This window comes from Prionailurus bengalensis, chromosome B3 (genome assembly GCF_016509475.1).
Source record: "Prionailurus bengalensis isolate Pbe53 chromosome B3, Fcat_Pben_1.1_paternal_pri, whole genome shotgun sequence".
Lineage (NCBI taxonomy): Eukaryota > Metazoa > Chordata > Mammalia > Carnivora > Felidae > Prionailurus > Prionailurus bengalensis.
In genome coordinates, this window is record NC_057355.1 from 72238630 (window position 1) to 72255600 (window position 16971).

The 16971-nt window shown below is 47.5% G+C and overlaps 2 protein-coding genes across 3 annotated transcripts; both read left to right on the plus strand.

Moving 5' to 3' along the window:
* The first annotated feature begins 1636 nt into the window (after positions 1-1636).
* Positions 1637-7690, plus strand: METTL17 (methyltransferase like 17). Its single transcript, XM_043554217.1, has 14 exons — positions 1637-1761; positions 1912-2065; positions 2154-2288; positions 3070-3151; positions 3408-3489; positions 3818-3891; positions 4365-4459; positions 4801-4871; positions 5072-5179; positions 5684-5752; positions 6557-6607; positions 6873-6965; positions 7187-7374; positions 7449-7690. Exons 1-14 carry the CDS (start codon positions 1681-1683, stop codon positions 7558-7560), a joined length of 1395 nt encoding a protein of 464 aa, XP_043410152.1. The 5' UTR covers positions 1637-1680; the 3' UTR covers positions 7561-7690.
* A 115-nt stretch (positions 7691-7805) lies between these two features.
* Positions 7806-11610, plus strand: SLC39A2 (solute carrier family 39 member 2). 2 transcript variants are annotated; one of them, XM_043554218.1, is made up of 4 exons: positions 7806-9518; positions 9700-9830; positions 10066-10116; positions 10675-11610. In XM_043554218.1, the coding sequence occupies exons 1-4, from the start codon at positions 9404-9406 to the stop codon at positions 11302-11304; spliced, it is 927 nt and encodes a 308-aa protein (XP_043410153.1). In that variant the 5' UTR covers positions 7806-9403; the 3' UTR covers positions 11305-11610. The 2 variants fall into 2 exon arrangements, with proteins under 2 accessions (XP_043410153.1, XP_043410154.1); XM_043554219.1 differs by lacking the exon at positions 10675-11610 and having other exon boundaries at positions 10071-10117.
* The last annotated feature ends 5361 nt before the right edge of the window (positions 11611-16971 follow it).

The window sequence follows — 16971 nt, forward strand, 5'->3', positions numbered from 1 at the left end:
CATGATCTCGTGGTTTGTGAGTTCGAGCCCTAAGTCAGGCTCTGTGCTGACAGCTCAGAGCCAGGAACCTGCTGCAGACTCTGCGTCTCCCTCTTTCTCGCTGCCCCTTGCCCACTTGTGCTCACTCTCTTGTGCACTCTGTCTCAAAAATAAACATTTTTTAAAAAGAAAATAAAGTAAAAGCAAACTGTCACAAGAGATGAGGCAAAGTGTGTCCCTGTGACTCAAAGTGACGGAGGAGGGAAGAAGGTGAACCCAAAAGGAAGGAGAGCAGTGACTGCTGGATTTACACCTGTCTTAAGCAACTCTCAAGACTCCTTCCAGAGCATTCAGATTATAAAGCCAAACTCACCCTTATTAGAATCAAAGCTTAAGGGACGCCTGGGTGGCTCAGTCCGTTAAGCATCCGATTTCAGCCCAGGTCACGATCTCACAGTCCGTGAGTTCGAGCCCCGCGTCGGGCTCTGGGCTGATGGCCCAGATCCTGGAGCCTGCTTCCGATTCTGTGTCTCCCTCTCTCTCTGACCCTCCCCCGTTCATGCTCTGTCTCTGTCTCAAAAGTAAAATAAACGTTAAAAAAAAAATTAAAAAAAAAAAAAGAATCAAAGCTTAATAACCTAAATGCAAACCAGACAGTTCTGACTGATTTAGTTCCCATATTTTACCCCATAATTACCATATTTGGACTCTTGCAGTTGCAGCAAAGGCAAGAATTTCACCCATCCAGTCACCAGAGATCAAAACGTTAAGATATTCCATAGGTGACTAATGTTTGCTAACGCAATCAAGAGGGCACACAACACAGTGAGTCCGTTTTAATGCTACATGTTAAGTTAGCACTTCAGGACATTTAGCATATTGTTCTTAAGTAACTTGCTAACTTGCATTCCAAGTGCCAACAATATGCGATAGAGCATATGTTTAAAGGTGAGGCTGGGACTTAGGCTGCCCAGTTTTAAATCTAGCTGTCATCTAACAAGCTTTGCGATCTTGCGCGTGATAGTTAACCATCTAAATACTCACTTTCTTCAACTGCAAAATGGGGTTAACAGAATCTATCTCTTAGCAGGGACGAAATGCGGTAACAGAGTCAATGTGCTTGCCACAGTGTCGGGTACCCAATGTTCTAAGTGTTAGAATTTAGTATTTATCCAAGAAGACTGCTTAATATGGAGAGAAACTAATATGTAAAAAAACATTAAATCTATTAACCATCAATGTGTTATCTTCGGTTGCCTAAAGTTGGTTTTTCTTATATTTCCCTTACTGCATTCTCCCGTTCTCACACAGGGGGAAAAAAAATCCCAAAACTTCACAGTTCTCCAGAGAGAAAAACAAGGAACGCAGGTAGTTAATACATCCAGAAATACCGTCCCCTGTCTAGCGCGCTTTTCTGGAGGCCCTAGGAAATGGCCCACCCCTGCCCCTCGACTTCGGGACGCGGAGACCAGTCCCAACACTACCTCCAGGTCACCTCGCCTCCAGCTCGTTACCCAGGCACCAAGGTCCTGGTCCCATCAGCGTACACCAACTCTCCGAGGTGATTTACATATCGATTTTTATTGGCTACTGGAAGCACTCGCTCTCCTCATTGGCTGACACTGCGCCGTGCCGAAGCTGCGCGGAGGATGTGCGGGTCACAGGCAACAGCATTTCCGTTTCCGGCTCGCCTCCGGTGCCATGGCGACCGCGAGGGCAGTGAGACTTCTGCTGACTTCAAGCAGATGGCGTCTCGGCCGTAGAGAAGTTCCCCAGTCCCGCGTGAGTGCCTACTTTCCCTGCCCTCGGAGAGACCCTGGATCTCGAAAATAGCTCCGCTCGGAGGAATAACGCTCTTAGGAGCTCCTCCCTTAGCAAACGCCATAAGCTTCCTTTCTGCCCCGCAATCAGCACGTTTTTCCCGGCCTGCAGGCGCTCGCCGCCCTTGTGCCCGGCGTATCTCAGGTGGATAACAGCTCCGATTTTCTGGGGAAGAGGCCCCATCGCCGGCACCCCGGCATCCTGCAGCTGCCATGCGTAGAGCTGCCGAAAGCACTGGCTGCCGCCGCACAGCTCCTCCTGCTCCGTGAGTGTCGATGGGAAGGGGAGGCCCGAGAAGTAGCGGAAAGCGGGTGTGCATGCAAGTGATGTCGCGTTTCATCTTTGGCCCATAGAGAGCGCGATGCCCAATGTGGAGAAGCAGGTGCGGGCACTGACGAATTATCTCTGGAGCCGGCATTTACCTGTAGGGCAGGAGGAGTTGCAAAGACGGGCTGTGTATCTTGAGGAAAAATTCTTGGAAAACCCAGGTAGGGCTTGAGAATAAAGAGTAGACCAAATTGAAATATTGGTGGGAAATGAAGACCAAGAAATAATTTTACTGTCTCTCAAATTGATACTGTGGTTTCTTGTTTCACTTTCTGGCCAGAGCAGTTGTTACAATGATGCCTCACTAGAAGATAGACTGTTTCAGAGGTTGGTCTTGGGGCTTTGGTAAAGGTCAGTGAGGTGCTTCGGTATTTTGTCAAAATCTAGATCTTTGGGTTTTTTTCCTCTAAATCCACTGGATTCGGACTAAGTTTTTATTCAAGTGAAATAAAATCCCCGTATGGCTCCCTGTCCAGTACAAAAGCCTTCTTCGGGGATAAGAGAATGAATATTATTCCTCAGGTTATTTTCATGATTACCTTTATTTTCTTTATTTTTAAGTGTATTAATTTTTTTTAGTGACCTCTACACCCAACATGGGCTCGAACTCACAACCCTGAGATCTAGATTCACATGTTCCTCCATCTGAGCCAGGCGCCAAACACTTCTCTTTAAAAGAGAACAAAACTTGTGGGATAGGGCTGGTTGAATTGCATAAACTGCTGTTAGAGGCAAAATACTATCGGGTACATTCTGGTGGTGATGATGGCGGTTGCTGTTATTCTTACCTGAAAGTTTTCTCTAGGTTTGGCTTCTCTCTTAAGCGCTGAGGTTTTGCCTCCGATGGGAGTTGCAGAGGAATGGACAGGCAGTATATTCAGCGATTGGATCTGAGCCATGTTCTTCCTAGGTCCTCACTCCCAGTTCTCGTTCTCACCCCAGATTTATCTCAGTCAGAGGAGAAACTTCGTGAAACGGTGCTGCGTGCCCTACGCAAAACTACATACCATTGGCAAGAACTGAGGTAAGGAGGATTAGAAGAGCTACAGAAGAAAAAAATCTTTAGAAGGAGACTGGGGAAGTACAATTATACAATTCTTGTTAGAAAAGGCTACCTGGTTCATAGCTCAAGACTCTTCCCTTTTGAGGACTGAAAGTGCTGAACTGGAAGAGCTCTTTTCAAAGATTTCATTTCCTAAAAATCTAAAGGTTAGCGAGGCCATGGAGGTTATTTCGCAGTCAGTATGACTCTCTGGTTTGTTTTTGTTTTTTTTTGACAGCTACAATGAGAAACTGAGCCTGGTGTATATGGCAGCAAGACTGGATGGTGGCTTCGCAGCAGTCTCCAGGGCATTCCATGAGGTGAAAGCCCCTCAGCTTCCAACCTGAATCCTTCTACCATCAGTTCCTTTATTCATAAAATAGTCTTCTGGGGTAGGGTTCTTGGGACTTGGCATGTGATTTTTTTTTTTTTTTTTTTTAAGAGGCTCTCTTTATCCTCTGAAAGGATTTTGTGACCCAAGAGAGGTTTAAAATCATTGTTTTAGGAGGTTCCATTCTATAAAGTATTTACATTGAATCTCAAAAAACATTCACATGTCATCTCTGCCGAGGTCCCCTAATTCATATTTACCAAGGCCCTAAATAAGTGTCCACTCATGCTACTGTGGGGTGTTGTATATTTCTTCAGATCCAGGCTCGAGTTCCAGAGTTCCAGCCCCAAACCTTACTGGACTTTGGTTCAGGTACTGGTTCTGTCACTTGGTAAGTATCTTTCTGTCTCTGTCAATTCTGGCTCTAGAGAGCCATGTGTACAACATTCCAAGAGACTGGGAAACCAGAAGGAGAATAGGAAAGTTGGGAACTAGAATGTTTCTTCCCTGAGATTCAGTATGGCATAAGAAGGTATATGGATTAGGGCCAGAACTTAAAGAAAGTTCAAGTGAAAAAAGACCCATGTTTAGAAAGATAAAAAAGGAAAGGAATTTAGTCTAGGGCATATCACCAAGATATTCTTTTTATTTTATTTATTTATTTATTTTTGCCTACAAATAGTTTTTATGTGTCTGCCCCCTTTTTAAAGAGTTATAAATGAAATAAGAAAATAACATTGGTAGTTTTTCCAACTGTTGTAAAATAATACTCTGTTTCCCAGGGGTGGGGTTGGTGGCAGAGGGGTGTCCTGTAGGGATGACTCTTTATCATGAAAATTGGCCATTTATATTTTGCCATCTTAGGGCTGCTCACAGTACTTGGGGCCAGAGCCTACGAGAATATATGTGTGTGGACAGCTCAGCTGCTATGTTGGATTTGGCGGAGAAGCTACTGAAAGGTGAGAAGAAAGTATAAGGAAGGACTTTTTCAAAGTTGAAGGAGTTAGGCAGAGAACTAGAAAGAGTGTTTTACTGGGGAGTAGAGGAGGGCTCAAAGTTAAAAATGAGTCTGATTTCTTTCCAGTGTTATGGTCAAGCAGAGGCTGGTGGAGGCCTTTGCTGGACTGTGGATGGTTTGGGTAAGATTAACAGGGCAGGTGACCCAATATTTTCTTACCCTATTGCATCTCACCCTCACCTAGTGCTTTTCTTTATTCTTAGGACCATGTTTCTTATCGAGAGATCCCTTCAGTGTATACCTATACAGTCCTAGTTGCCACGTCTCTGTTTTACTCCATAGGTGGCTCAGAATCTGGGGAGCCTTATGTTCCAGGTGTCTTTTTCAGACAGTTTCTACCTGTATCACCCAAGGCAAGTGACAACATTTAGAGTATGTTAAATGTGGAATTTGGCAGACAGAAAACTGTAGCTTCAGCTCTGCTACCCAGCACCGAGTGATAGAAGATAAAAGAGAACAGAAGAAATGTCAGAGGATAGAACTTTGTTACAGTCTTGGAAGGGGAGCCAGGGGGAATGTCAGGTCTATTCATGTTTCTTATCTTGGTTCTCAGGTACAATTCGATGTGGTGGTATCAGCCTTTTCCCTAAGTGAACTGCCCAGCAAGGCTGACCGCACTGAGGTAATCCACACCTTATGGCGCAAGACAAGTCATTTTCTGGTGAGTTGAAATTGCTTTTTCCCTTCAAGTTGTTTTTTTGTTTTTTGTTTTTTTTTTTTAAGTTTATTTATTTTGAGAGAAAGAGAGAGCAGGGGTGGGGCAGACAGAGAGGGAGAGAGAGAATCCCAAGCAGGCTGTACATTGTCAGTACAGAGCCCAACAGGGGACTCGAACTCCCAAACTGTGAGATCATGACCTGAACTGAAATCAAGAGTCAGATGTTAACTGACTGAGCCACCCAGGCACCCCTCCCTTTAAGTTTAAAGCAGCTTCATTGGTTTCACGTATTTCCTTCTCTCCACTGGAACTTGTGTTCATTCTTAACCATTTTCTCATGCCTAGATCCCTTCATCCCTCTTTTAGGGTCTCATCCCCATCTTATACGGGGCAGGCCCTTTCTTTTAGGGCCCCCTCCTCCCATCTGCAAATGTTCTTACAGAGCTGCTAACATTTATGTTTTCATGTAATTCAGGGCTTGTGCTTATTTTCCTTTTTTGTGAACAGATATTGGTAGAGAATGGAACAAAAGCTGGGCACTCCCTTCTCATGGATGCCAGGGACCTGGTCCTTAAGGTAAGATTCTCCTTCTTTCATAACCACCCCCAATCTGTCACCAGTTATTGCTACTCCCTTAAAAACTGAAGAGACTCTGTTGTACAATGGTAGGGGTGACTCTCAGGATATTAGGCATATGAAGTCATTACGACATGTTATAGGGATTAGCAAACTAGGACCTGTGGATCAAATCCAGCCTGCCACCTGTTTTTATAGGAACCATGCTTATTGGTGTGTGTGTTGTCTGTGGCTGCTTTCACACTATAAATAGCAGAATTGAAATAGTTGGGACAAAAACAGATTTTACCTGTTCTCTGGGCTTTTAAAAAAGAAAAAGTGTGCCAACCCCTGATCTAGGGCATCACTAAGCCAAGAACCTTATCTTTTGGGGACAGTATGATCCAGTGTATAATCATAAATTTAATCGTCCTGGAGTGGGTTCTTTTTGAGAGTGGAGGTTGCTGACAAGGGAGAGCACCACACTATGTGCCAAGTTCCTGCCTTTCTCCTGCTACAAAGAGAAAGTTCTTTGTTTGGAGTATTAGAGAAGCAGCCAGCTTAACTCAAGGAACATAGTTAATAATTACCAGAATTGAACGTTAAAGGAGTCCTCAATTTACTGAGTGCAGAGATTGAATTATGAGAATAGACCCCTCAGACTTAATATTTTTTTTTAGGTAGGCTCCACTCCCAGCATGGAGCCCAACGCGGGGCTTGAACTCACAACCCTGAGATCAAGACCTAAGCTGAGATCAAGAGTCAGACACTTAACCCACTGAGCCACCAGGCACGCCCCCACCAGCTTAATTTTTTTGGTTTTAGGGCAAAGAGAAGTCACCTTCAGACCCTCGACCTGGCTTTGTCTTCGCTCCAGTGAGTATTATTTCTGCCTTTCCCACCATGCAAAGATCTGAACTCAGCTATGGCCAGGAAAAGTGAGAGGGTAAAGCTAAGCCACCCTGTACTATTTTGGGTCCCTATCCAGTTTCTTTCTTAGTTGTTCCCCTGGCCCTCCCTGCCTCCTGCTCCTGTGCTCCCATATCCCTAGCCCTTCTTGACTCTATCTTTCTGAGTTTTTCAGTTGTATGATCTCTGTGATTCGTTTGTCTTACCTCATGTCTTTTGTGTGTGTTCACAGTGTCCACATGAACTTCCTTGTCCCCAGTTGACAGCCTCTAAGCCCCTGGCCTGTAGCTTTTCTCAGGCTTACCACTCCATCCCCTTCAGTTGGGTATGTATCCTGAGAATGTTGCAACAGGGTGAAAATAGCCTGGGGGAACACCATGAAAAAGAGTCAGAGGTGGAAAGAGTTGGAGAAGTCAGAGAAGAGCCTGGAGATTTTCAAGCCTGAATGTGCATGGCTTATGAAAAGGGTGCAGGGATGGAGGTGGGGGGGAATGGTTTTTTTCCCATCTCTTTTTCCTCCAAATAGTCTCTATGTCCTTATCTTAGAATAAGAAGAATCTAAAAGAGGAAAAGTTCTCCATGGTAATTCTTGCCCGGGGGTCTCCAGAAGAGGCTAATCGTTGGCCCCGTATCACTCAGCCTGTCCTCAAACGGCCACGCCATGTGCATTGTCACCTGTGCTGTCCAGATGGGCATATGCAGCATGCTGTGATCACAGCCCACCGGCATGGCAGGTATAAAGGGTGTGACCAAAATTAGGGGGAGGAGGCAAGACCCTGCAGCCCACACTGACTTCCCTTTTCCATAGGGATTTGTATCGCTGTGCTCGTGTCAGCTCTTGGGGAGATCTTTTACCTGTGATCACACCTTCAGAGTCGGAGCTTCCTCCGTCCCCTGCTAAAGATCCCCCTGGAAGTTGACGAGGATGCATAACAAGTATTTGCTTACACAGGCCTGCCAAGGGTGAAGGTACCTGGTATCCAGGATGGGAGTGCTCGCAGCCCTATGTATCTGTTTGAGGTTTTAATAATAAAAAGTTTGCAAAGAGTAGAAATGGATCTTGTGATTCTTAAAAGGTACAGAGGTCAGTTGTCTTGGCCTATCCTGTGACGAAGAGAATCCTCAGATGTTCAGTGCCTGTTTCCCATACAGATCTCAAGCTCACCTTCTCCCGTAAGAGTACTGTTCCCTCTGCCAGAGACCAGGGCTGCCCAGGGAAGTCAACCGAGGCAGAGAAGTGGGGAGAGCTGCCCCAGCTCTCTGAGCACTGGCTCAGCAGATGTCACGGTTGTTAGGTGGCCACCTGAACAGGGGGCCAGCAGCTGCCTCACCTCTGTGTTTTTCTCCCTCCTTTCCTTCTGTCTCTCTCAGGGTCCATCAGCTCCCCAGTTTGCTGGATATATTTTCCTCAAGTGTCAGTCCTCATCAAGACTGAATTTTCCATCTCCTCCCACCGCAGATCCAGGCAGGACCCTTCAGTTTGCTTGGTTCATTTCTCAGCGTTCCCCGAGACCTTCCTGTTTCAGAGCTAGAGCAACTTTCCTTGTCTTAAAATTCTCACCCCTCTCCCCTGATACACACCGTCTACGACTTACTTACCATGGCTTGATTTTCAAGTTTTCAACTTTAAGATGATATGAAAGCGATGCACATCCAGTAGAAGCTGTACTTTGGATTTTGAATTTGGATCTTCTCTCAGGTTAGCGATATGTGGTATGATCATCTCGTGTTGCTGGCAGGCAACTGCCTGCTCCCAGGCAGTCACGCGATAGCGACAGTAAATGGCACCCTTAGAACCATTCTGGTTTTTGCTCTCAGTACAGTATTTGGTAAATTATAAGGAATTTCAACACTTTGTTATAAAATAGACTTTGGTTAGATGATTTTGCCCATCTGTGGGCTAATAGAAATGTTCTGAGCACAGTTAGGTAGGCTAGGCTATGACTGGTAGCTGAGGTGTACTAAATGCATTGTCAGCTTAGGAGGCTTAAGTATGTAGCCCCATCGTACATTGAGGAAGATCTGCATACATCCGAAAATAGGCACAGTCAAAAGCTGGAACAGCATCAGTGTTGTAATACTAGAAATCTCAACTTCCCCATTAGACATTATCATGCCTAGAGCTATTTTTCTGGGGTTACAGGAAAGGGGAGTCCGCTCATCTAGTTTCCACAGAATGGTGGGCGGCAGCACCACCTCTCAGCCCCACCTCCTTACCTGAAAGTGGCCCCAAATCCCCTCTGAAAGGGGAGGGTTCAGATATCAGCATAACCCATAAGACAGGGAGTGGGGTGGGGTGGAGAGGGTATGGAAGTCTTAGATGAAGTGTCTTGAATAAGGCAGGACCAGGTGTCCCCAGTACAAAACAGCTGGGAAGGCCCTCCCCAAACTCCCATTTTGGATTAGACCAGCCCCAGGCATGAACTAAGACTGTCCACAGCATTTGGATTAGTCATGGCAGCGAAGAGAAGAGGACCTACAGCACAGGCTGTGCCTGGCAGGGAGTCTGGAGTTTCTGGTTTCCAAGTTCTGGAAGGCATGAGCCAGGGGAGGGGCCTCCTTGTAGGGGGAGGGCGGGAATCTGGGGCAAGGCCCCAGTCAGCTATGCAAGGCTGCGCAAGCAGAGGCAACACCGAACAGGAGGAGGATCCCAACAGCCTCCTGAAACTCAGGAGAGGAGCTACTCCACCTAAGACAGCACTCCTCTGAAGATTGTAACTCCATTTGCCATCCCGAGGCCTCTGCTCACCCTGTACCCCAAGGATGGAACCACTACTGGGAGTAAAAATTGGCTGCCTGTTTGCCCTGCTGGTTCTCACTCTGATCTGCGGCCTTATTCCCATCTGCTTCAAATGGTTCCAGCTGGATGTAGCCACAGGTATGACCCTGCAGCACATGTCCCCATAACCTAATCCTGACAACAACCCTGTCACCCCGTCCTGATGCGTTGCTCTGATTCTCTCATCATCCCCAAGCTTGGGGTATTGCGTGCCACTGTCTCTCTCTTGTCACCTTTTCTATCTCACTGCCAACTAGATTGTAACTTTCCCCATTTTTAGGTCGTCACCGCCGGGTCCTCAGCCTCCTGGGCTGCACTTCTGCAGGTGTTTTCCTGGGAGCGGGGTTCATGCACATGACTGCTGATGCCCTGGAGGGAATTGAATCAGAGATCCAGAAGTTTATGATGCAGGTGAGCAGCAGAAATGCTGAGCTGCAGAGCTGGGAGGCCAGAATGATGAGCAGAACCAAGGGAGGAAGGGAGAAAGGTGACAGAGTTGAGGACCAGCAGGGAGGGACAGGGAAGAAGACAGCTCTCCTGTGGCATGGTGAAAACAGGTTGGACTTTAAGGAAAGCAGTGGAGCTGAAGGGGCAGGACAGGAAGCTGAGCTCCATCCTCCATTGATTGCTGCTTTTTTCTCCCTAGAACAGGACGAAAAGGGAGGGAAGTGTTTCTGATGATGCCGATTCAGCACAGGTAAGTATCTCCCGCCAGTCCCTCCCCGGAGTGGGAGGGGAGCTGAAACTCCTTTCCCACCCAGACCCTTTTGAGGGAAGTATGTGAGGAGAACCAGAAATCCCCTCTGCTCCTCAGCTCAGACATCACAGACCAAAGAGGAGCCCACCCAATCCTTTTGGGTTTGTGGACGCCCTAAAAAAACTCTGCTTTACTCTTTCATTCTTTCTCTGGACCCTTTCACATGCCTCACATTCTTTTCCCATTTTTCTAACCCTATCACTTTTGTGTCCCCTAGTCCCTCAAGGGTGGTGGTTGTCACTGTCCATACCTGCTCTTGGCTTCATTCCCCTGCCCTTCTTTCTGCACCATAGGCCACATCAATCTGGAAGCATTTGAAGCAGATGGTAATAAGGCCACTGGCCAGAGTGAGAGCCGGCCGGGCCAACAGGCAGCCAGATTTTACTAATTGGGCACAGCCCCACATTTCCCATTCTCCTTGGTTTCCCACTCCCATGGCCACCCAGTGTACTTTCTTATCTTCCCTTCCCACCTCACAGCCCCTCTTTCTGTTCCTAGATGGAGTATCCCTATGGAGAGCTCATCATCTCCCTGGGCTTCTTCTTTGTCTTCCTTTTGGAGTCGCTGGTATTGCAATGCTATCCTGGGGCTGCTGAAGGGGTCACAGTGCAGGAGGAGTGGGACGGGGCTCACGTCCTTGGACTCCACAGCCATGGACCTCTCCCCTCCCCCTCAAAGGGTCCCCTCCGAGCCCTTGTCCTCTTGCTCTCCCTCTCCTTCCATTCAGTGTTTGAAGGTCTGGCTGTGGGGCTGCAGCCAACAGTAGCAGCTACCGTGCAACTCTGTCTCGCAGTCCTGGCTCACAAGGGGCTCATAGTGTTTGGTGTAGGACTGCGGCTGGTGCAGATAGGCAGTGGCTCGCGATGGGCCACGCTGTCCATCCTATCACTGGCTCTCATGTCCCCCCTGGGCCTGGGCCTGGGACTGGCTGTGACTCAGGGGGACTCTAAAGGGGGGCGTGGCTTAACCCAGGCTGTGTTAGAAGGTGTGGCAGCCGGCACCTTTCTGTATGTCACCTTCCTAGAAATTCTGCCCCGGGAGCTAGCTGGCCCCGAGGCCCCTCTGGCCAAGTGGGGCTGTGTAGCCGCCGGTTTTGCCTTCATGGCCATTATTGCTTTGTGGGCCTGAGAGATTCCTGATTCTTCTGATGGACCTATCTACAATGGCCTTCCTGCCCCTGGGAGACACTTCCCAGACAGCTTTGGCCCTCAGATATTTCTCTACGGAGACTAAGTGACATTCACTAGGCATCGTCCACATGAACTGGACCCCAGCTTTTCACTACATGAGATGCCATTTCTCATCCGGGACTGAGAGAAAGATGTTTAAGTTGAGTGCCTATAAATTGGAGAATTGATATAAACACAATCACTCTAGATTTGACTCCTGTCCCATTTATGCTACTGTAAACAATAAAATGTCCATTTTACCCTTCCCCTTCAGCCATGCTATACATCTTTTCTGTAGGTTGCCTAGGAGCTGCCCAGTACAGGAAGTGGTGGAATGGGGAGTGGAAAGGGAGAATGAACACTGGATGGGTATTTTCTTCTGGAATCTGGGCCCCTAGACATTCTGTCAGTTGCAGACCATGCCCTCCAAACATGGCAGCATTGCTGAAATTCCAACAGCCTGCTCCTGTCTTCCCCACAGGTGTTGAGAAACTGAGCCAGAGTTCCCAGCATTTAGAGAGAAGAGGTGTAAAAACAGAAACCACGGGATCTAGATTTTTTCCTACACTAACCACACCCACGTCACTCCCAGTACCTATTATCAGTCAACTACAGTGTGTCCAACAGACTCATGAGATCAGGCTAAATAGAGCCTCCTTTCATCTGGCTTTTATTTTTCACACCGAGCCCTGTGTGGCCTCGAGGATGCTATTGCTCTCCTTTGAGCCCCTGTCTCCATACCTGCCTTGAGCTGCGGGATTAAGAAGCAGTGTTTAGAGAGGGAGAGAGGCGCCAGATAAATGCCTAGGGCGATTACTTGGCTTTGCCACAACTTAGTGGCTTTCCTTCTGCCTGCTCTACCTGCCCCTCTGCCTCCGGCCCCTCCCAACTAGGCCATCTGTCTTTCAGTTCAAGTAGCCCCTACACTGTGTTACATCTCTTAAAAACTACCAAGGACAAATACGGAGCTGATTATCTGCCTGTTACCCAGCCCCTTCACCCATGAATTGGAGGAGTATTGCAGACTTAGTGGAGAAGGAGGAAAAGGGGCGCCTGGGTGGCTCAGTCGGTTGAGTGTCTGACTCTTGATTTCATCTCATGGTTTGTGGAATCAAGCCCCACGTCAGATTCTGGGCTGACAGCGCAGAGCCTGCTTGGGATTCTCACTATGCCCCTCTCCCATTCATTCTCTCTCTGTCTCTGTCTCTGTCTCTCTCTCTCTCTCAAAGTTAATAAATAAACATTTAAAAAAAGGAAGAGAGAAGGTGTACCCTGTGAACTCACTCTCCCCACTTTGCCCCTTCTGATGTTGACAGTTGCAGAAGCCAAGTCACCTTCACATTGACAAGGTCTCCCGAGTTTCCTTCTTGCCAGAGTTGTCTCCAGTCCATCCCATTCCCCTCCCCACAAACTATGATACACAAACCTCCTCAGAAGCCCAGCTTACGTACCCAGGGATGAGTGAGAAGGCAAGGTTCAGGTACAACTAAATAAAAATGTCTGATACAAGAAACCATTTCCCTGAAATACCATCCTATTCTGTTTTCCCATCAGTATTAGGTAACGTAATATGTACTCAGAACAGAGCCTCAGATGTAGTAATAATAATAGAGTCTCCACACAGAGCACCTGCTATGTGCCAGGAACTGTGCTACTGCATTCACAAGTATGATCTCACCTTCCTGACCCTGCCAAGTAGGTATTATCCCCACTGTAAGTTGAGGGAGACACATGCAGAACAGTTAAATACCTGATCACATAGCTAGGTGGGCTTCCAACCCATGTTTCTCTGATTTTAAGAAAAACTCAACTATATAGATTCTCTTCTTCCTTCCCTTTCCTTCCCTTTACCTCCCCATCCTATGTGTTAGGGTCTCAGAAGAAAGCAGAGAGCACATGGGTAATTGAGGCAAGTTTAATAAAGGGAGTATATAGGAAGGTGTGGGCAGGGTTTGGACAGAGCAAGGAGTGGATGGTGCAATCCCCTGGGGCTGAGAAAGAACACTGCTGTGCTTGGTGGCGCAAGTGTCTGCTGGGGGATGAGCAAAAACAAAGTTGCTACCCCGGTTGAAGAGAAGGGAACAGTTAGCAGAAATGAGAAAGGGGCGTCCAGTAAGAGCTGTGGCCTCAGAGGAGGGATACAACCAGCTTGCAGGGATCCGACCAGGAGGACACTAGAGGAGCACCCTCCCACCCTCACTCCACTTCTACTCTGTGATCTACTGCCAGGGTCTCTTTTTGCTCATGCCCAAAGCGAAGCCAAAGGACAAAATTGCCTGTTGGTGCATTGCAGGCATATCAGTCTTGTGAGGCACATAAATCTGGAGGCTCAAATCCAACATGCCATCGACTGTCTGCTACTTTCAACCTGAGTGGTCTTGCCAGGCCTTTTCAAGGCTGAATTGGGAGGGACACAATTGTAAGCTACTTCAGGTGGAAAGGATTTGCAGGACTACAGAAAGGAGACTTGAGGACATGGGACCCTGGGCTCCTCATATGTTTCTGGGTCACTGATGCTATCAGCATCTGAGGGAAATCAGCAGAGGTTGGGAGATTTCAAGCAAGGGTGAGTCATGCACGTTTTGCCTCCTCCCAGCCCAGGAGCCCTTACATTCCCTTTCAGCCACCTGTGCTTTCAGCCATCAGCACTCTTTCCTTCCACGACCATCGCCTTTCCTTTCCCAAGACTTACTAACCAGGACAGGAACCATCTTCAGCTGGAACCATATCATATCAAGAGCTGGAATAAAGCTCGAGAATGGCTCCCTAGAGAGAACATCAGGATCAGAAAAAGGAACAATCGGATCATTTCCAAAACCTATGAATCCCCAGTGAGGAGTCAGAGAGGGCTATAAAGGAGCAGATGAAGGTGACTTTAAATGAGCTTGCAGTGAGGAAGGATGGAGTGAGAACAGGTAAGAGAGCCATGGGGAAGGAGGGAGAGCAGAGATAGCTGAGCCCTGGCAACTGGAAGCCAGATTCAGGAGTAAAGTCTGACACACTTCATTCAGCCTTGACAGACAGGTTGTAACCGAAAAACCTTAGAATCATGAGAGTTTTTAAAAAAATAGAGGAAAGATGCAGGTTGGGGAAAAGGATAGAGAAGAAGCTAGTTGCAATAGTCACCAAAGAATTTATGTGGAAGTGTTTTCAAGTCTCCTGAACCCCTGTGCCCTATCCCTTATTTTCCATCCCCACACATGTATTTTTTATATATTTAAACAGGAAAAAAAAAAGCCGGAAGAATGAGACCTCCAACTGCCCTCCCACCTAGAACCAACTTTCCACTTTTGCAACAATAAATGGTTCCCTGAAGTAACCCTTGGGAGCTCCCCCACCTTTCATTTGCATACAGGCCAAGGCTTGGGTTTTTACAGTTGTAAGCTGACAGTCGGTGAAGAAAAGGAGAGGAGATGGGGCACAGCATCAAAGAGAATGGAGGTTAGTGAATATCCTGGGGCAGGATGGGAGGTCAGCCAAAGACGGGCACCTATGAACAAGATGCCCCAGGAACAAAACCAGAGAGCTCCAGGCTAACTCCTGTGAGACAGTCCGTTCCACTTCACCCCTTTGCCAGTGTCTTGCCTCCCTCACAGGAGACAGTGCCCATAGGAAACGGTCCCTTGCTCCCGGCTTTAGAGTTCGAAGAATGGTTGCCAGAATCAGAATGGGTTGGTATGTGTGAGTGTATGTGCGCCAGCTGGTCAGGCACCCTCATGTTCCCTGCCCCCGCACCTGAGGGAGGAGCCCGTGGCCACGTGCAAAGGTGAAGCAAAAGGGGTGTGTAGACAGGTGGTACACCCCCAGGCCCCAGTCTGCAGGGATGCTTAAAGAGGCCAGTTGCTGACTACTTCCTTTTAATTTCAATTTTGTTCAGAATTACTATCTTTAGATGTAGTGAATGTCAAATATAGAATGCATTCTACCTTTACTATTTATTTACCCAGTTTGGGGGAAATTCTGATGTTGGCAAGGAGAGAGGGTGCAAACAATGTAATTGCTCTGGGCACCATTTACCTTGACCACACCCCTGGCCTCTAGTAAGAACTGATTCTCGCTTTCCATTTAGTACGAAAATCTCTAGAAAGGTGGCGTCTCCCACTCTGGCATTGCCCTAACTCTGTAAAGGAGTGCCCTCTGAAGTTTCACATCTCTCCCTCCTACTGCAGGATCAGTTTTGTGTGTACTTTCAGAGACTCACTCTTTCAAATCTCTTCATGAGTTCCAGACTTTCCAAGCTGACCCACAAGATTCTCATCACCACAGTCTTCTAGTTTTATTCTCTTTCCCAGTAAACCCTCTCTTAGCTATCTTGAAGCTATCCCTGAAGTCAGGGAAACACATCCCTTGAGAATGAGAGGAAGAGAGAAACAGGAGTCCTAAGCCTGAAGCAGAGACAAAAAGTAGGGAGTTTGTGATTCAGCCTTCTGTGAAGTCACCTCACCTCTCCTGAGCTCTGACCTTGAGAACAGGCAGGAGCCACAGACCGTGGCTTCCTTATGTATCTACTGCATAGAATCACAAAGAACACTGGGAGATTTGGGAGGGAAACCGAGACTGGCGGGGGGGGGGGGGGGGGGGGGGGGGGGGGGGGGTAGTTAGGAAGAACCATGCCAACCACAGGAGGGCACTGCATCCCCATGGGCTAGCCTGGAATGTCTAGGACCAACAAAGTGAAGAGGTCAGACAAGGACAGCGAACCCCCTCTCCCTTGCTCCCAGCAGAAAACATCTCTCCCTCTTCCTAGCTCTTGGGTTTCTCATGCTGACACATCTATAGGAGAGGGACACACAGTCACCACCATGTCACACACCACCTGCGTGACAGATACATACACACACACTCACACGTGTACACATGGTATCCTCCCTCTTCTGAAGATTACCTTGCTAACGGTGTTCTCTGTGTGAGAAGACCTGCCTTCCTTCCCATAATGCACAGTAGCACCTTTTGCCAGGCAAGGCTGATGCTGGTTGGAGTTCTTTGCCTTTCTGTCACGTTTTGTTTACCTAGGAGCTAGTCAGTCCAGTGATTCCAATTGTGCTATTTCTTTAGGGTGGCATTAAAGCACTCTTTGCTACCTGCCCGGCATGAGGTCACCCAACACACTTGCCATCAACAGCTAGCTCTATAACCCTGCGAGTCACCTGAGACCCCAGCCCCCTCCAGTCCTGGCCTCACGCATTTATAGCAGTCTCAGTCCTGAGAGAGTGACGAAATGCTCAAGAGTCAGTAACATATTCCATGCCTCCCTTCCATGTCAGTGTGTCAGCACCAGACAGCAAGCTACATTAGTCCTCAGCTCAGTTTCATTGAGGAAAGCACATAATTGTGTGTGGAGTACTCTAGAAAGTACTCCGGCAAGTGACCTTGTAATATTCCATCCACAGCACTCTTAACAATAACACTGTAAAAAAGTACCTTCCCATTTTTTACTTTTTGTGCCCCAAGAGCCCAAGAATCAGCCTGCAACAGCCACAATATCTGAAGTCCTTTTGCTGAATATTGTTCATACTTGTTGAAAAGCTTCTCAGAGAACCACAGTCTAAAACTCCCTGAATTCTTGAATTCATGGGGGAGTAGGATTCCTGAGAGGAAATCCTTTGTGTTCTTGCTCTCCTGAAGG

What these genes read in the sequence shown, in the direction of transcription:
- METTL17 (XM_043554217.1), top strand. Translation starts at nt 1,681, where the DNA reads ATGGCGACCGCGAGGGCAGTGAGACTTCTGCTGACTTCAAGCAGATGG. An exon ending in TTCTACCTGTATCACCCAAG is followed by an intron (nt 4,872 to 5,071) that starts GCAAGTGACAAC and finishes CTTGGTTCTCAG; the next exon opens with GTACAATTCGATGTGGTGGT. An exon ending in ACTCCATCCCCTTCAGTTGG is followed by an intron (nt 6,966 to 7,186) that starts GTATGTATCCTG and finishes TCCTTATCTTAG; the next exon opens with AATAAGAAGAATCTAAAAGA.
- SLC39A2 (XM_043554218.1), top strand. Translation starts at nt 9,404, where the DNA reads ATGGAACCACTACTGGGAGTAAAAATTGGCTGCCTGTTTGCCCTGCTG. An exon ending in CCAGCTGGATGTAGCCACAG is followed by an intron (nt 9,519 to 9,699) that starts GTATGACCCTGC and finishes CCCCATTTTTAG; the next exon opens with GTCGTCACCGCCGGGTCCTC. An exon ending in TCCAGAAGTTTATGATGCAG is followed by an intron (nt 9,831 to 10,065) that starts GTGAGCAGCAGA and finishes TTTTCTCCCTAG; the next exon opens with AACAGGACGAAAAGGGAGGG.